This window comes from Sitophilus oryzae, unplaced genomic scaffold, assembly GCF_002938485.1.
Source record: "Sitophilus oryzae breed Bouriz unplaced genomic scaffold, Soryzae_2.0 scaffold_1436_pilon_pilon, whole genome shotgun sequence".
Taxonomy (NCBI): Eukaryota; Metazoa; Arthropoda; class Insecta; order Coleoptera; family Curculionidae; genus Sitophilus; species Sitophilus oryzae.
The window spans coordinates 2,613,672-2,640,787 of record NW_022146100.1 but is presented as its reverse complement, the minus strand read 5'-3'; the positions used below and the strand labels follow the sequence as shown (position 1 = coordinate 2,640,787).

Sequence of the window (27,116 nt, the reverse complement as noted above, 5' to 3'; positions counted from 1 at the left end):
GTTACTTAAAAATACTTAATATTTTTATTTAAGATTGATAGACTACAACAGAACAAAACATTCACATTTTGTATAGTATTAAGTTGTGCCGGTTTTCGAATTCTAACGTTCCAATCCGACACGACAACTTTATCAACCTTTGTGATAGTGCCCGAAATAATATATCAGCCTGCCAGAGGTATTTTTAGCGAGCGGCACAACACTACATCACGAATAAATAGGAAGCGGGAGTAAAAGGGCTTTAGAAACGTAACGAGACGTTAGAATCCGACCCATGTTCAAACAGAAATCAAATAGTGTGTATACATTATCTGAATGTGTCAAGGAAATGGAAGATTTCCGAAATAGGCAGTTGAATAGTTTAGAAGATCAGGGGAAAACAGCATTATACCATGGTACAAAGAATACAAGGTATGATCGATAGCGGCTCCAATTTCATTCAGTTCGCACATACCACCTGTGACGTCGCTAGGAAAATAATGAATAAATAAAAAATAAAGAAAGTTGACAGGAGATCTGCATTTTTTGGGGTTATGGTTAAGAATTGTTTATTTTTAAGACTTTTTAGTTCGTTTAATTTAAAAATTACTAAAACCAGCAGTTCCAAAAATATATTTAAAGATAATAATTATATATTAACATGGATTTGGACGATAATAGGTAAGAATACTAAATTTATTTCTATATTCGGTATAAAATTGTTTATTAGGTTTTTAGTTTGCGATGTTTATGGTAAATAATTTTCATGTTCATTGCCTCTGAATTCACATGAGGACAGAGATGAGGATTATCTATGGAAAAGTAACCACAAGAGGAATTGTTACATCATTTAAAAAATGTTGGGAAGTTGAAGTTTCCCATCGAAAAGTAGAAAATGCCAATGCAAATGAATGTATTGTAATTGTGATAGAAGTAATTCCAAGGGTGAAGTTTATTACAATTAGTGGAAGTAATTCCAAGGGCGAAGAGTTTATTATAATTAGTGACCTGTGCTTCTTTTTATATGTAGATGTTTCAGGTTTGAGAATAAATCGGTTGAACGAAACCCAAAATTTAACTTTATTGGTGTATAAGACTTTTTGCCTGGGCAGCGAGTATTAACCATAAACTGTGCTCTGGGTCTACAGTTAATTTTCACTCGATTTTTCCTCCACTTGACTTCAAAAGACACAAAACACACGTAATAACACGAATCAAAATGCATCATCTTCCAAAACGCAGGGTATTTGACAAAACTGATAAAAGTTGACACAAAATTATAACCTCTAATTTAGCAAGACTTTGACAAGCGTCAAAAATCTAAAGGCGAGTTCATACGCATCGGCGTCCGTTTGTCATTCGTCGTTTCGTCAAACCAATAAAATTGAAATACGATCTGTCATTTTTTAAATAAAACTGGTTAAAAACAACAAGAGACGACGCATGGCGGATTTATATTTAAACCCATCCATAGTTAACTTAAAAATTATTAGAAACTTTTTTTAGTAAAATAAATAGATTGGTATGGGACGTCATCTGCTTTTCTTCTGTCATCGTCTGTCGAAATCTTACCTGAGAAAAAAACAGAGTATGTACCCTATGTTATAGGGCTCGTTTCTCGTTTCTCTCTACAATTTCCTGTCTCACAAATTACTGTTTGTGTCGGGGAAGGGATCATAGTTTCATAGTTGTTGTTGTTAATAGTACGCCTGATTTCAGTCCACAGGTAAATTGTATTTCCTGTCATATTTTGAATGTCAACTCTTGTTGGACTGATTCTAGTAATAGATGATATTGAAATTTAATTAAAATAATATATAACAATATCTTTTTAAAGAGTATTACTCAAAATATCGATTCTGTTTTTAAATAAAACATCCCTATTTGCAAAATAAATGGTAGGGCGCGAAATTAAGCGCGAACGTGGAACCGAGGGCAAAGATAAACACAGCAAAAATGTCTGGGGAACCGTGGGTAATCCGTATTCCGCGCAGCCGAATATATTGCACTTCATTTCATCTCCATCTGTATGTAACTCTAATTAAATACCGGTATAAATCTCCTATTCATCACTGAACGTATATAGAATATGAATTGTCGCAGTTGAATATCATGTCAGTTTATTAAGGGAACTATTTGTAATATAATTAAAACACAAATTTTATTGTGTGAAGTTTTAAGTTCATTCAGTTAATCTAAAATGTATATTTAATTATTATTATTAATAAATTATTTTTTAAAATTTCTCATTTATCGTTTATCATTTATTATTAAATTTTATTAAATTTACTACGGATAAAAAAAATAATTTCAAATTATTTCTAGATGTTTTTTTCGAAATATCTAGTAAGCCATGAACTTTTTCAAAAATCTGACAGGCGCATATTTATGACCCCACAAAACTGCAATTCTTTCCCCATTTAACCGACTCTCTATCTCCAGTAGTTCCCGAGATACCCATAGAGAACATCGTAGGAAATTCACCCTGTATAATTTTAATATTAAAAGAGAAAAGTCAGTTTTTTTATAAATATTCCTGTGATAACCCATATGCACGTCCCTGGTGAATTTATCGACACTTTTCTAGCATTGAAATATGTAGCATTTATGGTAACTTTTACCCTTAATTAATGAGTACCTTGTTTCGATTTAAAAATTAATTTGAATCACTAAAATTAGTTGAAAGAAAATTATAATAAATTGAAAGATTTTAACATCCTGTAGCTAAGAAACCAAGCAGAATCGGACCTATGTCTTATTTTTACGTGAGGAATATCCCAATGAGAGATGGCATATGTTATAGGTACGACGCTGTAGCATTTTTTATTTCCTTTAATAAAATTGAATTTAAAAATCTATTTTTATTTAAATTTCTTAGTATTGGCGCCATCTATTTGCTAGATGCCAAAGATACCAAACTCCATTTGTTACAGCTCACTTGTCTCGATATTTAATTTTTATTAGCGCATCTATTCGCTAGATGTCAAACATCATTTATTACAGTTCACTTGTCTTGTTTATTAGCGCCATCTATTCGCTATATGCCAAACTTCCTTAATTGCATTTCACTTGTCCCAATCTCACTTCGCTGTGGATTGCGATTTTCTGTTCTAGTGATTTCGATCATATGATATCACTTTTTTCTAGCTCTTTTTCTTTCTTTCTGGGAATTTGGATCTGAAGAAGACGCGTGTTTCGGCGTCCGACAAATTTTCCAGTGAAAAGCACTCTGAATCCACTTTTCGATTTCCATTGCATGGGTATCCGATTTGGAAATTTGAAAACCTTGTAAAGTATGCAATCCAGAGTATAGATCGTATTTGTTTGGTTTCTTCTTGGAATGATCACCGTAAGTTTATCCGCCATTTTATATAGCCCTATCTAACTAAATTCTATTTCAGTTATTTCCGTTTGTTATTTCGTTTATTTGAGTATTTAATTACTGGTTTGGATCGGCATATGGTTTGAATATATTTATGTAAAGCTGATTTTCAGACCGTAAGTTGTTTTTTTTATTGAGTATCTGTCCTGAGAACTATTTTTTGTTTATAGAGTAACTACCACATGGTACTCAGTAACTACCACATGGTACTCAGTAACTACCACATGGTACTCAGTAATTACCACATGGTATGCAGTAATTATTGTATGTTTCACCCACTTTCATTTTGTATATACCTATGCAGACCTTAAGACAGTGTTACTGACATTACAATCGTTCTTTTGGCTGATATCGAAGACTTCTCCTGCCATAGTCATCTGCATCTACTTCTGTTAGTCTGGAGAATACCTAACTACCTGTTTACATCATAAGAAACTATATACAGATAAGTCTTAAGTTTGATACACAAGGTACGCTTTTATTTTATAATTTTTGAGACAACAGATTTAATAACCTGGTAAATTATCACTATTTATCCCACATATTGTAGTCAAAATTATTTTTTTATTTAAAGTTATAAGTTATAATTTGATTCGTACAGTACACTCTTACTATGATATTTTATATGAAAATTATTAACACGTATTCATTTTAAAGGTTTTTGTACACGACATGTTTCGAAACATCATCGTATTGAGACATACATAAATTTCACCTGTTTTTATTAAGTAGCTTACTTAGTTCAAAGAATACAGTTACTAAATTCAAATCTATTTAAAATAACTTGCGGTTTTATTGGGATCACTGTGACTAATTGATGATACTTGTGTTCGTTTTCAATAAATGTTTAATGTAGGATAGTTATTTCTGACTTTTATTCCTGATAAACATAATAGACCCTTAATGCTGTTGATGACTTTATTTTAGTTATGTTGTGATATCGTATTTTTCTTTTTGGTTTCTTACTTTACCACTCTCATAAACAAAGTAAGTGGCGCCCTTTTCACTGTCTTTGACCATACCTATTTGAATTCTTAACATCAATATTAAAATCTCTGCAGCCTACATATTATCATTTTTTTATTTTTTAACAACATTAGAAAGTCACTGTGAGTCAGAAGCCTTACCTACGAACCCAGCTTTCCTCTAACCCTGAGCAACGGATTCTTTTTTCATTCTATTTGGGTAACGACAGAAAAGTCGTCACACATAGACGGCCAATGACTGCGACAAGAAGACGAATATAAAAGGGTACCAACGTCGGTTCGACCGCCTGACGACCCTTATTTGCACCTAAATGGGGAATACAGATTCGGGTCGCCTCGACGTCGGTATGCGACCTAATAGGGAATGTAATTCCACCAATTACCAACGTCATATTACGTTGGATTTCAGTTACTTAAAATTCGTCGCTAAGCACTTACGTTACGTTTGGTTTCAAATTCGCTACCAAGAGTACAATATGGATTCATAATCACTCCTCGAATATAACTATAAGTGCCTACCTAATTTCATATTATAATAATTCTGAATCATTAATCCAGACATCAGTTTTGTCAACGGAAGTCACTTTTTTTATATATCTGATTAAAATACTCCGGAAAACAACGAGCGCCTTCAAAATTAGGTAGATTTATGAAATAAAAATATCTATAAAAAAGTAACTCGCACAATATATTTTTTTTATTTTCTAGCTAGTTTAATCATAAAACTTTACTGTGGTTCCCCCCAAACTCAACCTTATCAATATTATTCTACTAAAAATGGGAATGTGAATATAAATCTTAAAAACAGAAAACGATTTTAAAATGGCTGACAGTCGGACACACGACCGAAGTCGTCACCGAAGTGCACAAAGTCTGACGTCGCTTCAGGTCAGATTTAGTTCGAAGTCGGATAGATGCTACTTGGCTCCTTTCAAATAAACAGGAATTCGCTATTATTAAATCAACTATCTAAAAACAAAGTATAAAGATTGTACATTTCCTCTTCTGAAGCGAACATAGAAACAGACAGACGGTGACAAATTATTTCAATTTCGAGGCGAGACACAAGAAATCGCTGACCTAGACTCCAGGCGGAAATGCATCACAACTTACCTTTGAAGTTTGCCAGTTTTAGACAGAGGTTTGCTATATTCTGTGTCTAGTTGTACCCAACATAGTGCGATGCTTTGTTTGAGAAATATTTTGCTTCAGAGTTGTGGAATTGCATATACGTGAACAGAGACATACAGGGTGAGTTTCCTACGATGTTCTCTATGGGTATCTCGGAAACTAGTGGAGATAGAGAGTCGGTTAAATGGGGAAAGAATTGCAGTTTTGTGGGGTCGTAAATATGCGCCTTTCAGATTTTTGAAAAAGTTCATGGTTTACTAGATATTTTGAAAAAAACAGATTTCGGCTATTTTTAAAATTGTCCCTAATTCCATTATAAGCTATTTTAGACAAAAAGTTTTCAGATAAAAGTTGTAGATAATCACATTCCTAATGAGACTGTATCCTCCGCTTTTTTCTAAAGCCTGTCATTTTTGACATATGACACAAACATAGGCTTTTTTAAATGGAAACCATAGTTGGCCATGGCTTCATAAAAAGCGCCAATTTTTAAGCTTTTCAGCGATATAAGCTATAATATGTTTTCTTCGAAAAATTACTGAGCTATAGCCAGTTCTTCTCATTTTTAAACAATTTCACTTAGTTAGCCATGGAAACAAGTTTAATCGTCTTTGCTCTCATAAATGTGAAGCTGTCACATCCAAACTTTGCAAATTAAAATACATACAAATTGTAAATATGAATTTTTCAAATGAAGAAAAGCGTGTAGGATTATTGGCTCAACTTTTCTTGACCATACATTTTCGAGGATACGTTGACCGGTGAATGTTACGTTTTTTAGAGAACGGCTTTCAAGACATGTTAGAAAAGTTATATTTAGTTATAGCCAATTCTTATCTTTTTTGGCTAATTTCACTTAGATTGCATAGTATTCTTATTCTGTTATGATTTAGAACTCAGAATATATTACTAAACGGTTCTTTACAATTTACATTACACAAACTAAAACTTAAAAACATAATATCACTACATACACTTTAAGTTATTTTAAAAAGTGTTCAAAAAATGCACCATTGTTTTGAGTTGCATGTTTTTAAAACTGAATTATTACCCATTCTCACAGAAGGACCGGTTGACTTAATCAAACTTCTCTCGTACCGCCACTTCGAGTGCCTCTCTTAATTCATAAGTTCCTTTGTAAACCTTACTGTTAACTATACCGCATAAAAAATTCTAAAATGGATAGGTCAGGTGATTGAGGAGGCCCATGCAATTAGTGCACCTCTCTCTATCCCTGCGTTTGGTCAAACCAAACCTATATATTGAGGCGCCAGTATCTACACGTTTTTCTTCATTTTAAAAATTCATATTTACAATTTTCGTTTATTTTAATTTGCAAAGTTTGGATGTGACAGCTTCACATTTCCAAGAGCAATGGCGATTGAACTTGTTTCCATGGCTACCTAAGTGAAACTGTCTAAAATTATAACAATTGGCTATAAGTCAGTAATTTTTCGAAGAAAAGACATAATAGCTTATATCACTAAAAAGCTTAAAAAATGGCGCTTTTTATGAAGTCATGGCCAACTATGGTTTCTATTTAAAACAACCTATGTTTGTGTCATATGTCAGAAATGGCAGGCTTTAGAAAAAAACGGAGAGCACATTCTCATTAAGGATGTGATTATCTACAACTTTTATCTGAAAACTTTTTGTCTAAAATACATTATAATGGAATTAGGGACAATTTTTAAAATAGCCGAAATGTTTTTTTTTTTGAAATATCTAGTAAACCATGAACTTTTTCAAAAATCTGAAAGGCGCATATTTATGACCCCACAAAACTGCAATTCTTTCCCCCATTTAACCGACTCTCTATCTCCGGTAGTTTCCGAGATACCCATAGGGAACATCGTAGGAAACTCACCCTGTATAAAAGGGAATTCTTAAATTATAATGCAGAAAGAAGTTAGATTACAAAAAAAAATAATTACTTATATCAAAGTAATATACAGGGTGGTCCGAACTGTATTTCGGAAACTTCAGTAGCATATTCTGCACATAAAAATAAGTAAAAAAGTTCGTATAAATGTATGTCCGAAAATGCTAAGTTTCGGAGATACAGGGTGTAGAAATTTCATTTTTATTTCGATTTTTTTCAAATAATTTTTGAAGTAACCTCAATATTTGGATGAAAATTGGTGTCTAGGTGTTGTTTGACATGAAAAAATTAATTTTGATGTCAATATGATTCCTACTTACAGAAGGAGCCACCTACATATTTTTTAACTGGTTTGAAGAGTAATAACTTTTCGCCCATACCTGTATAAACGTACTCAGTAAAAAAATTTACATTTACGACGTTTTTTACGTGAAAAAAAGTCTCTTGGTAAAAATCGCTACGAGTAACGGTTCTCGAGATATTTTGAATCGAAATTATCAATACCTGTCATCATTGACATAAATTAAACATGTTAACTAAATAGTTATTAGAATGAAATCATAAATTTGAAATGTTTTTGTGCCAAAAGTTCAACAGAAACTGTTTTATCGTCATTTTTTCGAAGAAAAATTTATTATTAATTAAAAAAAAAACAAAAAGTTCCCAAATTTATCAATTCAGTTAAATAAAATTATTTACCCAACACGTTTCTTTTTTGTCAATAATGACATGTATTGACTATTTCCATTCTAAATATCTCGAAAACGGTTACTCGGAGCGATTTTTACCAAGAGACATTTTTTACGTAGAAAATCACGGAAATGTATATTTTTTCACTCAGTAGTTTTATACAGGTACGGATGAAAAGTTATTATTCTCCAAAACAGTTAATACACATGTAGGTGGCGCCCCCTACAAATAGGAGTCATATTGATATCGAAATCAAATTTTTCATGTCAAAAAACTCCTAGTCGCCAATTTTCATACAAATATTGACGTTACTTCAAAAATTATTTCGAAAAAATCGAAATACAAATGAAACTTCTACACCCTGTATCTCCGAAACTAAGCATTTTAGGACATACATTTATACGACCTTTTTTACTTATTTTTATCTGCAGAATACGCTGCCGAAGTTTCCGGAATACAGTTCGGACCACCCTGTATATTAAGAGGTTTATTTTTCTATTTGTTTCAGGAATATCTTCTTTGAAAGACGTAGTCCTAGACATAGAACCAAGAGTAGTCGAATTCGGTAAAGAAAGCACTCTGCGGTGCAGTTACAACCTAGAAAATGCTCCACTGTATACAGTAAAATGGTACCGAGGTTTACACGAATTCTACAGGTTTACACCGAAAGAACTACCAAATACCAAAATATTTCCATTCGAAGGAATGCACGTCGATGTAAGTATATTATTGATTGTAAAAATAATATAACCGTTTCTTTAATAATCATATTTTAATCAAATAGAGTGTATTAATTTTGCTATTATAGAATCACTATTATTTTACATTTACTATTATGTTAAAGCAATCCTAGATTTAATAATTATTTCTGTACATAATCAATGTAACTTAATTGCTACAGTAAGTACTTAAACACACAAAGTAATATACACTTGTTTTTATAAATCAACCACTATTAAATAAATCATAATTTTTAAGTGCCCGATACTCATTTCTTTGTGTTTATTGTTTGTATATTTCTTTTAATACCCATTCATCAAGTAAGGATATTTAGGTTTTACGAGAACTACAAAACATAGCGTATGAAGTTTCGAAATACTCTAATACCATTAGGATTTATTGATCTTCTAAGCATACATTTAACAAGCTTATGTTATTTTTAGTAATGTGTTTAGAGTTTAGTTTTTTACATTTTTGTAAACTATTTTAATATCTCTTATTTTTTCTGTTGTACTAACCTATACTTATCTCTAATAGTTTTTGAGATAAATAGTAAAACATGTGTAAAATTAACAAAAAACCTGATCGTGAATAAACATTGGTAAAATAATGAATTAAACATTTTTAAAGTTGAAATTTTGGGTTATAAGTTAACGAAAGTCGATATATTCGATCTGCCTAAATAAACCGATTGGATATTACGGAAAGCTAAAATATTATTTATTTCCGTTTGTAAAATTGCTTAAATCTTTGTTATTTTAAATTTAACCCTATGTATATTATTTAAAAAATCAAAAGACTAATAAAATTGTTTTTAACGACATATGATTTTCCTATATCTAAACCTCTTTCTAATCTCTACTCATCTTTCCTATATCTAAACCTCTATCTAAACCTCTTCTTAAGTAGAGCTATACTAAGGGCTGGCAAATTCTTAAATAGAGCTATACTAGTTTTGGGTCGAGATTTCTGCATGTAAGAAGAGTACAATGGCGTTTATAATGTATTGAACAAAGAGAGGACAGTAAACACGTTGCCAAACGTATGAAATAAATCGAGAAACTGTGCATATCGCTAAGAGACGTGGAAGGGGATATAGCAGATTTATCGCAGTTGACCGGTCGACCCAATCAATACCTCTGTCAGTACTTAAAGTTCTAGGGAAAGGTGTACGTTATGCGTTCAGCTTCACGATTTAATTACGTCTCGTGATACTTAATTTGCTTATTTATTAACGAGTCGTTGTAATTTTTCCTATAGCTTAAATTTTTTTAAGTGCAAGCTAGAAACACTTGCATTTTTGGTAAAAATAAGTGGAATTGAGTGGGTGTTCGACAGTGGTCGCGCTATTAGAACTCTGAATTCAAAAATCGATATCTCGAAATCTATTACAAATAATAGATTGTTGTTTTTTCAAGAACTTTGTTAATATTTCTGCTGTATTTTCTTTGTAGACAGTATGTGAAAATCTTGGTCTAAATCGGAATTAATACTATTAATAATTAATATAACGAATATTTTCCTGTTTTCAATTCAGTACAAAGAAGGTGCAGCTGGAATGTGAAAAACAAATTACGAGAAATAAGATTAATAGGTACCTACCTAAGGTCATGATTATTTTGAAGCTATGATAAAAGCAATAAGCGGCGATAAGAGCTATTTAAAAGTATTTTTTATGTGTATGAGCTGCGAACGAGGCTGCGAGACTAGTCCAGTGAAACCAGTTAGAGCATCCAAACACGGGTCACCGGTCGTCTAGCTTTCGAAGCGGAAGCGTCTCGAACTCCGAGCGAATCTCCCTCCACTCTACCTTCGTAGGTAAATAATAGGATCAACTAAAAAAATTCTTCCACTGTATAACCGATAAACACGAAGAAGTTTAAACTTTTTTTCTTGCGTTACATTTATACCCGGTTCACAAAAAACACCGTACGTTTTCTCGTTATAAAAAAATGTCACCTTAACGATATCCTTATAATTCGATTTCAGATGCTCAGAAACATGTCTAATGATTTTATCTAGTTATTTCTTGAAAAAAAAAAGTCTTTTAAAAATAAGCGGTTTGCGATCGTGATTTTACTTTACTTGATAGGGAAAGGCGTATCGGCAACGCCGCAACGGCACACCGTCGCGCGTCGCGTCGGTCGGTCGCATTTCTCTCACTCCGACTTAATAAGATCCTTATGCGATTTACTTCCACACAGGTAAATGCCGACCCAAAAGTAACAGTTGCCAGCACGGTATATAAATTAATAATTGTATTATTATAGTTTCATTTAAAGAATTTCGTTATCATAAAAATTTTAGAAATTTAGCATGTAAACTCTGATACTTATAAAATTCGAATATTTTTGTCATGGTAACGATTTTCTTCAAAAAAAAATCATAATAGAAGTATTATCTTTTAAATGGCTTTACTGAAGAAAGCAGAAGGTTTAGGTTTCGGTTTAGGTATAGGAACATGATATATCGTTGAAAAGCAATTTTATTTGGGTTTTCGTTTTTTAAATAATATACATCGGCTTGAATATAAAATACCAATAATTTGAACGATTTTATAACAAATGATTGAAAATTGATTTAGGCTGATCAAATATGTCGACTTTCCTTAACATATAAACCAAATTTGAGGAATTTATGATTGAATATATATATTTTTTTAAACGAGCAGTATAAAAACAAATACCTCTTTAATGCACATATCTATGTACCGGCACGTTTAGCTAGAATTACCATGGCTTGTTTGTAACAAACTGCTCATATATAGAATAATTTATATTCTAAGAGCTTACTCAGGTCTGATACCTAACTATCGAAATATATGGCTCTTGTTAAGCCAACTTAATTGCTGCAAGTACAGTATAGATAATTAAATAGCTTTCAATAATGCACGTTATACATTATTTATGTTACTTAAGATATGTCATATGTATGCAATAATTTATTTTAGAATCTAATTTAGAATACAGGGAATCCTCTAGGTAGAAATATATTTTTTTTGTTAGTTAATTTTCTTAATACATACAACATACTACCATTAATCCCTGACTAGTAATTGACACGCATCAGAAGATTGTTACGCAAGGCGTTTTTTTCATGAGTTAAATAACTAGAAAGGCCAAATTCGTTTTAAAATATTTATTGGTTAAAATTACAACTTTTAAAATGGCATCTGCCTGAACAATAACTAATAAGAGAATACAAATTGTCTAAGCTACTAAAAATGTCTAAACTAATAAATTGTCTGAGCTGAAGCGGCGACGCGTACTGTGGGTTATACCGTGCTGGCAACTGTTACTTTTGGGTCGGCATTTACATGTGTGGAACAGCGTTGTTACAAGGGCAAAAATTTTTGTACTATAAATGGTGTCGAAATTGTACTTTTTTAAGTGGGATTGTACATTTTTGGTGCAAAAATGTGGGGTCATGTGATCTCTCTATTTACAGTACTTCTGTCCGTTCTGTAGCTACGGGGTATCCGTGAGAGGGGAAACGATATTCTCTCGATGTTTTTCGTAAAAAAATAGACGACGCGTCCCATCAATAAAAATTCAACAAATTTGCAAGTAGCCAATAAAACGAGTGGGCGGAGCGGTTTGCGGTGACGCACTCGTCAAATCGACGTATAAAATATATTGCTGTTTATTTAAATGTTTTTTGTCCGCATTCCTTTCATAGACACAGATCCAGCAGATGTACTGTACCTTTTTACCAAGTTTTGGTACGTAGGGTGCATCCACACTATCCTAAAAACAGCGGAACGGCGTATTGGCTTAACGATTTTTGATCGATTTCCTGCAATTCTATTGGCTGAAAATTTTTGCCAGGTGAATTTGACAGATAAAATTTCTGACAGATGAATTTTTCAGCCAATAGAATTGCTGGAAATCGATTCAAGGTCGTTACGCAGATACTCCGCCGCCGATCCGCTTTTTTTAGGATAATGTGGATGCACCCTCACAGAATTATACACCATATGCTATCCTCCTTTCACGCAGTTGAGCAGCTCTGAACTGTTTAAGAACGCGATACTCTCCCTCCGTTCAATTGAGTCATAAAGTTCAGAACTGGTTCCGCGCCATATGGAGGCACCAGGCGGCACCAGGCTATCTCGCACAGGTCCTTTCAGAACCGTTCTGAGCAGCCCAGGGCGTAAAGCTCTGGAACTTTAAATCGGAACTCTGGCTCGCAAATGGAGGACAGCAATACAGAAGCTACAAAGAGCTTTGAATAGCATTGGTTAAATGGGAACTAATTGCGTGACGTCACGTTTGAAATCGGGACACAATAGATCTCTAAGGTCGCAGTGATTAGCCCCCCTCCTAGTCACCGCACGGATATCAAACTTACGTTTGACATCCGTGCGGTTTGAACAGTATTTCAAGTGATGTATAATTCTGTGCCTCTGCTCCTAGCAACCTGCATTTCAAATCCACGCATTGCGTATCACCGTTCGTCTAAAAATATGTACGTGGGTTTAAGTTTGGGTTAGTTTGTGTTTGAGAAGTAAGAATTGTACATTTTTTCTTGCAATTGTACCTATGTACTCCTTGACTATCAAATGTACCCAAAATAGTACAATTGTACCTATTGTAACAACACTGGTGTGGAAGTAAATCGCATAGGGATCTTATTAAGTTGGAGTGAGAGAAATGCGACTGACCGACGCGACGCGCGACGGTGTGCTGTTGCGGCGTTGCCGATACGCCTTTCCCTATCGAGTAAAGTAAAATCACGATCGCAAACCGCTTATTTTTAAAAGACTTTTTTTTCAAGAGATAACTAGATAAAATCATTAGACATGTTTCTGAGCATCTGAAATGGAATTATAAGGATATCGTTAGGGTGTCATTTTTTTATAACGAGGAAACGTCAGTAATCGCGATAATTTAAAAACTCAACTTTTTAAGCATAACAGGTTTAACCACTTTAGATATTGAAACGCAATGCTCCGCAATGCCCCGCAATGCCCCGCAATACCCGACAATGCCCAATGCCCCGCAATGCCTGACATTGCCCTGCACTGCCCGACAATTCCCTTAGGTTGTACACCACATTGCCTCATGTACTTACCCCCTGTTTTTTAATCATGACTTCGCATTTGGCACAAAAATACTGTGGCACCATCCATACCCCCTTACCAATCCCCACCCCCACCAAAAACTAATGGCCAGATTCTCGGGTGCCACCGAGGGGTAAACCACTAGTGGAAATCATTGTACATTTTCCTGGGAATAACATGGCAATCAACTGGGAATACATGGAAATCCCTGAGAATCACCTGGGAATACCTGGGAATCACATGGGAATCCCTGGGAATCACCTAGGAATCAACTGGCAATCGCTGGGAATGATGTGGTAATCGTTAGGAATCACCTCATCTAACCTAGAAATCACATGTCATTATACAAAAGTTTTTCACGACGCGGCGTCCCCGTTCGCATGTGTACAGTACGTCTATCCGTTCTGTAGCTACGGGGTATCCGTGAGAGGGGAAACGATATTCTCTCGATGTTTTTCGTAAAAAATTAGACGACGCGTCCCATCAATAAAAATTCGACAAATTTGGAAGTAGCCAATAAAATAAGTGGGCGGAGCGATTTGCGGTGACGTTCTCGTCAAGTCGACGTATAAGATATATTGCTGTTTATTTAAATGTTTTTTGTCCGCATTCCTTTCATAGACACAAATCCAGTAGACGTACTTTACCTATTTATTGTGATTAGAAAGCGTTCAAGCCCGTAAAACTTTTGCTAAAGCAGTAAGATAAGTAGGTACTCTACTCTGTACTTTTTTAATATTATTTAATATACTTCGTTGTTTGTATAATATTTATTATTTAAAAATTCAACTAATTTTAATCTTTACTTGGTGTCTAAAGTATCGTTAGACGGGTGTGTAATAATAAATAAAAAATGGCCGATTATCAACAGCTGATTTGAGATTTCTAGCTTTCAAGCCAGATTAATGACTAAAGAATCCAAGGACAAATAACACCCGAGAGCAAATTGTGACGATGTCACCAAACAGTGCCGTGGCACATATTTAACTTAACCTAGCTGTTTGAAGAGATATTCATATTTTTTGATAAATGTTTTGACTAGGCCTATGGTGTATACTGTGGTATCATACTAATTAATTACGAAAAAACGTATTAAAATATTAACGAAAGGTACAAAACTAGTATCGACGTATAGCACACATCAAGTACATATAATATCAGAAAAATAATTATCGAATTCAATAAGAAAACTAAAAAACGCTAAAAAAGGTGGAGTTGACTGTTTATTTACTTATGAAACGTAACTCCTGGCTCTTTTCTTATCGCTGCTGCTTTTACACTTGAAAGCTGAACAACTAATCACCATTGTAATAAAGTTTATACAAAGTTCACTACACACAAACTATTAAAAATCGCTAAAATTGTCGCTGGTGACCAGATGATGACTCATTGTTTGCCATCAAAAGAATGGCGTCTAAGGTCACAAATTCTGTTGTAGCCCGTATATATGGACGTTACATGTCCTTATATTCTTTAGTCATTGAGCCAGATGGTAACAAGCTCGGTAATAAGGTTAAATTTTATTTGTCAATTTGTCAATTTTGATTTTTGGGTGCGTTCAGATTAAACAAAAATGTATTTTCAAAAGTAGCTAATTGATAAAAAGATATGTAATTAAATAAAAATGGCTGTAATATTATCATCATAAAATTCAAATAATACAAGAGCACCAAGAGTTAAAAAGTATCTTTATGATTGTCACGACATATTTTTATTATTAAACGCTCGATTAAACGATTTTATTTAACTTGTATTGACTGATTGGGCTGTCTGTCAAATCTTGCGATTCATTTTTGACACACTTCTTGTAAACCGATTTTAATAAAATTTGGCACAGTAATGTAAGTCCGATGACAATAGATTATTATGAAAAAAAAATGGGGATAGGGGGTGGTTGAGGGGTGTAAATTCATAACTTTGGCACCAAAACAGATACAAACATGCGGTTTTCAGATTTATGATTTTATCGGGGATTTTATGTTTTATGGACTCAATCTTATGAAAAAAAAATCGGAAATACAGAGGTGGGTGAGGGGTGTGAAGGGGGTAAATTCAGAATTTTGTAATGAAAACGGATACAAAAATGCGTTGTTCAGATTTATGTTTTGATTTGATAACAAGAAATTTTTATAAAAAAAACGGAGTAGTGGGTAGGTAAGGGGTGTAAAAGGGGTAAAAACTCATAACTTTGGAATAAAAAATGATACGACCTTGCAGTTTCAGATTCATGATTTTATGTGGTAAAAATACAATTTAATGAAAAAAAAAGAGGATGAGTGAGGGGTGTGAAGGGGGGAAATTCACAATTTTGGAACCAAATCAAATATGAATAGGCGGTATTGATGATTTGATCTGGCGAGAATACAATTTAAATCGCAATTTAATCAACGAAAATGAGTGTAGGTGGGTGAAGGGTGTAAAGGGGATAAGTTCATAATTTTCTTATAAAAACAGATACAAACATGCAGTTTTAAGAAGTAAGGGGTGGAGAGGGTGTTTTTGATTAAGACCTCGATTAAGACTAAATTGTCCATTATCGAGTCCATTAGCTTAGACTCATTATATTATTATTAATTATATATATATATATATATATATATATATATATATATATATATATATATATATATATATATATATATATATATATATATATATATATATATATATATATATATATATATATATATATATATATATATATATATGTATATGTGGAAACGTCGATGAACTTCTTGTATATCGTCTTTTTTGGGCCATTTAATATATATATATATATATATATATATATATATATATATATATATATATATATATATATATATATATATATTAAATGGCCCAAAAGACGATATAAAGAAGTTCATCGACGTTTCATTTTTCATGGACCTATCACATTATGTGGCTGTGATCCGTTTACTATAAAGAGAAACGATTTGGTTGCCATTAACAAAAATTACAAAGATTTTAAATGTTAATAATTTATCTATTTAGATACTACTATTTATCAGTTTCGTTCTTTTTTTTAAATAGGTAATAATATTTTAGTTTTTTTTTAGCCAATGTATTTTTGCAACCTGCCTTAATATGTTTAGTACCAATGGCGGATACAGGGGGGGGCCATGGGACCCGGCCCCCCCCTAAAATCTGTAAATTAGGTTAAATATTAGGCTTTTGGGTTAAAAATGGCGCCCGAAAAGGCATATTTGGCATTATTTTTTATTTGGGCCCCCCCTAAAATAAATTTCTGTATCCGCCCCTGTTTAGTACAATGTGTTTTTTTTATTCTGTTTAACTTACAAGCCAAATATACCTCTATTATGTATGTTTTAGTTTTACTTAGTTCATGTATCTCGCAATCTCGCATGTCATTCATAATGATTTTCTTAGTTTCAGTTTATCATATTTTGTTTCATTTTTTAGCATTAAATGTAGGTAGGTATGTGTATTTTAATTATTATAACTTGAAATTTATAATGAAATATAATGAAATCTCTAAGAAATCATGCTTATTATTGCTTATGGCGTAATGAAGAAATATTTTTAAAATTTCTGATGTTTTAAAATATTCATTTTTTTGCTAGATGCGGCTAGTACATGTTTTTCGATCACAATAAAACGAAAATAAACACTTAAACATTGTTTTCGTAATTAAATTGGCTGGGAATCAAGTGATTGCTTAGGAAATCAGCGAGGAAATCAGGTAATCAATCGGGAATCACATGGGAATCGTTAAAAAACTGGGAATCACTTGGGAATCATATAAAAATACTTGGCAATTAGTGGAAATCAGTGGCAATACTTGGGAATACATGGGAATAACTGATGAGTGATTGCCAAATATAGAAATCATTGTACATTTTTTAACATGGTGGTTGACCCCTCGGGTGCCACAGTATTTTTGTGCCAAATTTGGTCAAAATCGGTTTAGCGGTTTTCGAGTTATCGTGTTATCGACAGACAGACAGACAGAGAGACACCATAAAAATATTTTGTATTTAGGTCATTTATGAGCCAAATACCTCATGGAATGAGTTTGAAAATGAATGTTTGTTCACACTTCAATTCGCAGACGATCAAATAATAGTTGCCAATGACAAAGACGATATGCAATATATGCTAAGAAAACTTATTGAAGAATACGGAGAATGGGGCTTGACAGTTAACATAGCCAAAACAAAATATCTATGTATAGGCGCACAAGGAGGAAACTTGAACTTGGACAACGGTCACGAAATTAAGCAGTGTCAAGAGTATGAGTACCTGGAAATTACATTTGATAATACTGGAACTGATGGCAGAGAAATAGAGAAAAGGATTATCAACGCGAAAAAAATAATCGGATGTCTAAATGGAATCTTATGGAGCAAATCAATAACAAAGCGAAGAAAATTCAATATATATGAAACCATGATAAAGAGCAACCTCCTGTATGGAGCAGAAACATAGAGAATAACTGAGATATACAAGAAGAGGATAGAGGCCGTAGAAATGGGTGTTATTTGAAGATCAATGGGAATTTCAAGACAACAACGAATAAGAAATAATACCATAAAACAACAAATGGGTATAGAAGGTACGATAACACAGGATATAGAGAAAAAGCAGCTGATCTCGTACGGACATGCAGAGCGAATGAAGGATACTAGATAGCCCAAGAAAATAATCAATTGGCAACAAAAGGGCAGAAGAAACCCAGTAAGGGAAGACCGAAATTGGAATGGCAAAAAAGCGTACACAAAGCGATGGGTGAAACAAACCTGTCAATGAGGATTGTACGAATAGAACAGGCTGGAAATTGGATATCGCACAACGTAGAAAAACATTCTAAACCGACTAATATATAATATATATATATATATATATATATATATATATATATATATATATATATATATATATATATATATATATATATATATATATATATATATATATATATATATATACCTCATTTTGGGTGAAAATAAAAAAAACTTTTTTTTTGCCGATCTAATAGCCTACCATACCTGTTGGTATGGTTGGCTAAAAATACGAAATACTAGTACAAACAAAAAATAATATCTATTAAACTTCAACCAATGTCTATCTGAATGCAAAGAAAGGCTTTCATAGTTAAATTTTATTACAATACAGGTATGCTTGTTTTGTTTTTGATACTTTAATCAAATATGAATGTTAAGCTTAAAGCTTAAGGCCATTGAAACTTCGACAAGTAAAACAAGTCACGCCCTTGGGAAACTTTATATATAATGAATGCATTTACTCTTCATTAATTTTATAACATTTCTTTCCTCTTGCTTGATGGTTTATTTAATATTATCCTCTTTTATATAACGTAACTCAAGCAGTATTTAATATATCTACTAAATAGATGAATAAAACATTTACAAAATACTTATTTATTTAGATAATAGTATTTTGATAACAATCTTTCGAAAATATTACATAAATTTATGAAAAAATGCACCAATCGATACAAAATGTTTGATTAACTTCTGCACTACAAATCTCATTTTTGACATAAATGTTTGAAAATTCCTTCATGGCGTCTAAACTTCAGAATTATTTGTTGTAACCTAACCAACTTTTATACAAAAATATTTCTTAAATCGAAAAATTAGATATAGAACCTTTAAATAAGAAGACTAAGGAAGGAGCATATCAAAAATCTTAGGTACACCGCGATAGGCCTCAAATTTGGCCGACTTAAATTCCGGTTTATCAGTGTTGTTCTAATTTTATTTAAAAAATGTAAAACTATGATGTAGGGCATACGTGGGGTAGACTCAATAATTTGTTGTTTTATTTTACGTTGTGAATAAATGTTGGTAGTTATTAAAATTGTTATAAAAATATATAATTCTAATAAAAATAGATTAGTTATAATAAGTATTTATTAAAACAAACATCCGATACGCTACTGAAGCAGGTAAGTCAAATTAACGTATCTAAATTCTTTGACATCTAATCTTTGACAAGTAATAAATAAAAGCTAAAATGCAAGAAAAATATATAATTTAGTTAATTTAAGTGAATTTCATAAATGATCGGTTTACTACACGAATGTATATTATATAGTCACTTACTAGCGAAAAGTTGTTCCATTATTTCACTCAATTTTTCCGAGATCTACCGCACGCTACACAACCAACTATTTTAGAGACTTTTTCGATAAATCGCGATAGTGTCACTGTTAATTTAAGTTCTGCCACAATCTCCATCTAGATTTACTACCTTTATACAACTATCAGTAGTAGAATAAATAATAAATAACATAAAATAAGCTCCGTAAAGAATGACAAATCCACAAAATTTCAAATCAAATTCAAATGTGTCAAATGAATCGTCAAACAGAACTGTCAAGGATCCCCACCCTAGAGTGCTTTTTCCGCCCACCATGCATGAATACATGGATAGCATTATGCTCCTTCCTTAGTCTTCTTATTCAAAGCATAGAACAATATCGCTATATACAGGGTGAGTCTTAAATAAGTGCAAATATTTTCAGGGGTTGTATATTTCGACTCCAGGAACACGTCTATGAGTTTTTTTTTCGGTAAAAAAAGATGTTTAAAATCGTGCATTTTCTTTTAAATTTCCCTGTATATTTTTCGAAAACTTTTCAGAACTGCCTGTTTACCGCAAATTTTCCCACGGTATAATTCCTTAATCTCAGATATTACCATAGCTACGCCTTTATTCTATGGTTACGGCAATAAGAGGGATGCAAATACAGAAAAAATCCGGTGGCTCTCAAATTTTTTTCAAAAAAATAATTTTTTTTTAATTTTCCAACTTAAATAACTCGGTTATTTTGGCCTTACCTGAAAAATGATAAAGAGAAAATATGTTTCTTTTATTAACTAAACTAAACTGTGTTGGCGTTTACTAAATAAAAAGTTAAATAAAAAGTTTACTAAAATAAAGATTCAGTGAATATGAACAGCTGCTGGACCAGCAGACTGCCTAAAGAAAAAACAAACACACAACAGCTCATAGACACTGTACTAAACTGTGCAAACGGAAACATTAACCTATGTTAAATTGACTATGATTTAATAAAAAATTTAATGAATTTAAGAAATGCATTGACTCCATATTTTCAACTCTGTAATGAGCCAGAATATGGCTAAGTTTTGGTACAAACCGTCACTAAAACTAACACTAACTTTCGAGAAAAAAAACTAGAGTAGAAAAAAATAACCTTCTCACAAATTAAAAATATAGACAATTGTTACTAATGTATATTACATATTTTGATGGCCAAAATATATTTAATATTCATTTACTTAAAAATTAATTTAATAAAATTTAAAGGTGATTGTCTGGAATAATTCCAGTCGTCACCAGACCCTAAATTGAAAGGGGTGTTTCAGGGGATATTAGAATATTTTCCAGTCCAATTTAGTAACACCCTTGGTTTAATGGAAATTCTGAATTTAATCGGCAAAGCTAATAGATTACATGTTACGGTTCATCCAATGAAATTTTCACATCGAACGATCTTGCTTGTCAATCCAATTGACTCTCACCCTCATCTCTGATAAGAAAAAAAAAAAAATTACCATAAACTCTCCAAGGATGGTGTGTACGGTTATTAAATAAGGTTGGGGTTATATATGATTTTTTAAACGGAATAACGGTATATTCTGTAATGGATGGCGTAAGTGGTATATTACGTAAAGAGAATTGTAAAATACATATTATTGCTGGCTGAAGCGCGCCGCTGACTTAGGAGAAGGATCGATACGGCTACTGAGTGGGGGTTTAAGATTATTATTTGTAGACATTATATTGTCAACTCTGACGCGTAGCGCATCTCTCGCGTAACTCTGACGCGTAACACGTGCCCGACGACATCAGAAGTGGTTGAGAACATTTAGTGTTGGTGTTTTGTGAAGTTTTATCTGTTCCAAGTTCAGATGCTCAGTTATAAATCCCAATCGCAAAAAAAAATCATGTTGTGAGTGGTATCTTTAGAAGAAAGCTCTACATTGAAGTCTCAATAGCCCAAAACACCGGATAAAACACAGTACACGTCCACAGTACTGTTGTCCACAGTACATTTGAAATTGAAAAACGACATTACCATAGAAAAACGACACTTGAGGACCGATACTGAAGGCTCCAGTAGACTATATGAATGGTTGGTCTGTTTTGGGTGAAAGTTTCTTGAAAAGGAATTGTCTGTTTAGAGGATATAATGATCCAAAAGTTAAGGTAAATTAATTAAAAATAAAAATAATTAATTAATAGAAACGAGACCCTCAAATAACCCACTGGTTTGCTATATCACAATTTTGATCGCCATCTTAGGCACAATTTTGATGGCCGTCTCAGGCAAAACAGTGATCGCCATCTCAGGCACAATTTAGATCGCCGTCTCAGGCAAAACAGTGATCGCCATCTCAGGCACAATTTTGATCGCCGTCTCAGGCAAAACAGTGATCGCCATCTTAGGCATAATTTTGGTCGCCGTCTCAGGCAAAACAGTGATCGCCATCTTAGGCACCATTTTGGTCGCCGTCTTAGGCAAAGCAGTGATCGTCATCTTAGGCACAATTTTGGTCGCCGTCTCAGGCAAAACAGTGATCGCCATCTTTGGCACAATTTTGATCGCCGTCTCAGGCAAAACAGTGATCGCCATCTTAGGCACAATTTTGATCGCCGTCTCCAGGCATACTAACAGCCCTCTATAGGCAGATTGATCGCCGTCTCCAGGCATACTGACAACCCTCTATAGGTATATTGATCACCATCTTAGGTAAATAGATAGATATATAGATAGATGATTTTGCCCTCTGAGGCATACTGCTCGCTCTCCTAGGCATATCGATCATCATCTATAAATATGATAATAGTAACAATGATATAAAAGGTAAAAGGTATACTAACATAAGGTACATATTTTATGTCAATCCCATTGGATTTTTTTTGAAGGAATATTAACAGTTAGCAAAAACAGTTTGCTAAAAATGATAATATTACTAGTCTGTACATTTTGTACATTTGTTGCTTTAAAAACAATCTAAAATGTCAGTATTCCATGGATATATTGATAAATGAGGTCTAAATTATAAGAAAATGCATTTTCTACGAAAACTTGAAGGGATAGGTAAAAAATGGTATAACACAATTTGATAGACAATTTAATTGCATCTGATTCTCCTAAAATATACAGGGCATTCCATTTAAATTAAAGAAGTTATTGCCGTTTGAAGCTAATAATTATTTAAAATAATTTTTTAGACACTCTCTATAAGGTAGTATTATTTTTATTATTGCAACACAATAACTGATCAATAAATAAACTTCATTAAATATTTAGTATTAAAAACATTGATACCCTTGGTGAAATAAAGCTTTAAAATTTTTACTTCAATTTCACAAAATTGAAAATATTTCAAAAACGTAATGTTTAAGTATAATAAACCTTAATCAAATTTACCTTTATTTTAATCGTAGAAACTAAAAATGTAATAATATACAGGGTGTTCCATTTAAAAGAAATACAACTTTGATATTTTTTATTTATTTGGGACACTCTGTATCTTGTAAAAATATTTTTAAATTGTAGCTCTAATAGTCCTTCAACGAACCCCAAACTTACAATTTGTAAAAATCTCATGGTTTAGCTACAATACTCCGTGTCGTATGTGGTGAACAACCCTGTATACATAGTAATGAAACTTCTACACCCTGTATCTCCGAAACTAAGCATTTTTGGACATACATTTATACGAACTTTTTTACTTATTTTTATCTGCACAATATGCTCCCAAAGTTTCCGGAATACAGTTCGGACCACCCTGTATATACAGGTTGCAAGGAGAACAAAAGTTTGTATTAAAGTGAAATTTTCTGAGCTTATGTAAGTCAATTTAAAGTATTTTCTAAAATTATGTAGTGTTCTCTACAGGGTGTCCCCTAAAAGTTACACATCAAAATTATGTTTTTTGTAATGGAACACCCTATATATAAATTGATTTTTGGATTCTAGTAAAAACATAAAGGTTTGTTTCATTAGAAAATTATATGACTAAAATGTATAGTTTTTAAAATACATTTACCAGCACGAAAAAATGGGCACCTTAAAACTTTGATGTATTTTTAATATATTTTATTTTAATGGGCCAATTTTGATGATTTTTTAAGCAGTGTGTTGCCAAATTATTTGACTTCTTAGTATCTTTTTCTAAATTAAAAATGAAACTCCCTATCTGTTAATTATACGAGGGAAAACAAAATGTTGATATTTTTGATGAAAGTTTGAAACACCCTGTGAAATATGTTAAAACAACAAGAAATTTAAAATTATTTTATCATCTAGATACGTCCTTTCTCGATGGTTTGTTTTTGGTTCATCTCATTAGCTTTATTTTTGTTGAAACTATTCGGTTTTAAAGAAGGCACTAACATTTTTCGTAATTTTTACATTAAGACCATGCCTTTGCTTTTGGGCCTAGTCAACACATCTAGTAAGTTCTGGTCCTGAAACAGGCCTTCTTGACATAAGATTTGCTTCATTTAATCTGCTTCTTGTAGTCCGTTAGTTAATATGTACGGTTCTTAAGTGCAATTCATTATCAATTTGAAAAGTTGGCAAACGGCGGCGGTTTCTTAGCGATAAACTTACAATAAGTCGATCGTCTCGATTAAAAGTTCTCATACGAAGGTTCCTGGACGTCTATATTGACGTCCTCATGGACGTGGTCATAATTCAAAGACAATTTAATATACTCTATGGTATTAAGGTATTTTTGGAACCAGAATTTTATAGCAAATTCACTAAACTCGAATAAATAAATGATATATATTTGACTCACCCTGTATATCTATAAAAATATTTTTGAAATGTAAACTACCATTAAACATATATTTTGTAAAAGGTTTGGAGTGAAAATCTCAAATAGAAATCCTGTTACAGAGCTTTTCCGGAAAAGGGAGCCATCTTGTATGTATGCATTTGTATATGTGTGTGTTTTATTTAAATACTAAAGTGAAAGCAACGAATTTAAATAGGTAAACTTTGTAATATATCTTATTAACAATACAATGCAAAAAGTTTTATAAAAATTCGTTCACAGTAAATGAATTCCGAGGTTTGTATCTCATAAGGGCTTAAAGCACTCCACTATATACAATGTCACACCCTACTATACTAAAGTGAAAGCAACGAATTTAAATAGGTATAGTAAACGCCACGAATGTTTGGGAGTGATTCATTACTTGATGAAGTTAAAATCGACACGTGCGCTATCATTTTACATTAAAAACGTAAATTTTACCGCAGACGTAGGTTTTAAAGGCCCGGTCTAATCATCTCCCTGCGCTCCTCCTACTTACTCTAAAATGTTAGCGTGATTGAGAAAGACGATACTATATCGCGTTTCTTTGATTGATTCGTTTTTGTGCGTCAGTCCATTGTGTGCTTGCAGTGCCACCAATGGGGCATTCAAGTTTATATTTATAACCAAATATATCTTTTGACAAGGCTTTGACAATTAAAACAACAAATTACAATTATACAATCTCTTCCTCCAGATTATATATTGATTATTATATGACTTGAAACACCACGGCACTGGAATTAAGTTTTATGTGACCTTGAACAGATTAGTTCACATGGTAGCGACCGATGAATCACTCCCAAACATTCGTGGCGTTTACTATAAACTTTGTAATATATCTTATTAACAATACAATGCAAAAGTTTTATAAAAATTTGTTCCCAGTAAATGAATTCCGAAATTTGTATCTCATAAGGGCTTAAAGCACTCCACTATACAGGGTCCGGCAATGGTGCGTCGGGCATCTGTAGCTCCTAGAATAAAAACTTGAGAATTTTGTTTAAGTGCATACTTAATGTATGTACCATGATGTATTTCAGGAAAATATTTTAACTTCTATAGGGTGGCTCAAAAGTGTGAGTGGACCTGGATGATTTTTTTAAATGGAACACCCTGTATATTATTGCACTTTTGGCTTTCTTTCAGATCACTTTACATAACCCTAAGATATGAATAAATAAATTTCGATAGTTTCAGAGATATTAAAAATAAATAAAAAATATATATTTTTAGCCCTTCTTAAAAATTATTAAAAAATACAAGAACTGTTCTGAAATCAAAACTATTTTAGGTATTTACTTTAGATGGTCTGTACTTTACTATAAATATGAAAATCGTAAATCATACAGGATGTTCAAAATTCTACATAAACTTTCTAAAATATAAAATAATTTTTCTTCGTTTTTTAAATGGAACACCCTGTATATTATTTTTTCAATAGACGGAGAATTAAAAAATTAACATTTTTTGTATTTAGAGTATTTCAAAATTTGTAACGGTTTCGCAGATATTTGCGGTTTTATATTTCATATGGCATTTTCCACAGTAAATTTTTATCAAAGCCACCCAATGATTTTTCTCTCGTTTTTACCATTGAAAGCGCCATATGAAATAATACTGCGTGTATCTGCGAAACCGTTAAAAATTTTGAAATACTCTAAATACAAAAAATGTTCATTTTTTAACTCTCGATCTAATAAAGAAATAATATAGAGGGTGTTTCATTTAAAAAAACAATGAAAAAATATTTTATATTTTAGAAAGTTTGGCGTAGAATATTGAACATTCTGTATGATTTACGAATACCATATTTATAGCAAAGTAAGAATAGACCAGCTAAAGTAAATACCTAATATACTTTTGATTTCGGAACAGTTTCTGTATTTTTAATAATTTTTTTAAGAAGGGCTGAAAAATATATATTTTTGATTTATTATTTAATATCTCTGAAACTATCGAAATATATTCATTCATATCTTAGGGTTATGTAAAGTGATCTGAAAGGAAGCCAAAAATGCAATAATATACAGGGTGTTCCATTTAAAAAAAATCATCCAGGTCCACTCACACTTTTTTGAGCCACCCTATAGAAGTTAAAATATTTTCCTGAAATACATCATGGTACATACATTAAGTATGCACTTAAACAAAATTCTCAAGTTTTTGATTCTAGGAGCTCCAGATGCCCGACGCACTATTGCCGGACTCTGTATACAATGTCAGAAATAAAGAATTCACTTTGACAATTTTAAAACTAGATTAAAATGCCATAAAACAAATCAAAGAATAATTATTTATTCATATTTTTACAATTCGCCACAATACCGATACAGAAATACTCTTTTGCGTTCTCGCAAATCTAAAACACAAATATTTATTATCAATTTTGATTTACTGGATATGTACGATTTAGTCGCAACTTCATAAGCAA

At 32.4% G+C, this 27,116-nt stretch overlaps 1 protein-coding gene across 1 annotated transcript in view; it reads left to right on the top strand.

Moving 5' to 3' along the window:
* Nucleotides 1-392: 392 nt before the first annotated feature.
* LOC115876549 overlaps nt 393-27,116 on the top strand; it is a 108,486-nt gene continuing 81,762 nt past the window's right edge. Inside the window, exons 1-2 of the mRNA XM_030892360.1 lie at nt 393-411; nt 8,559-8,767. Of these exons, the coding sequence (XP_030748220.1) occupies nt 393-411; nt 8,559-8,767 (228 nt within the window). The remainder of the gene's footprint in view (nt 412-8,558; nt 8,768-27,116) is intronic.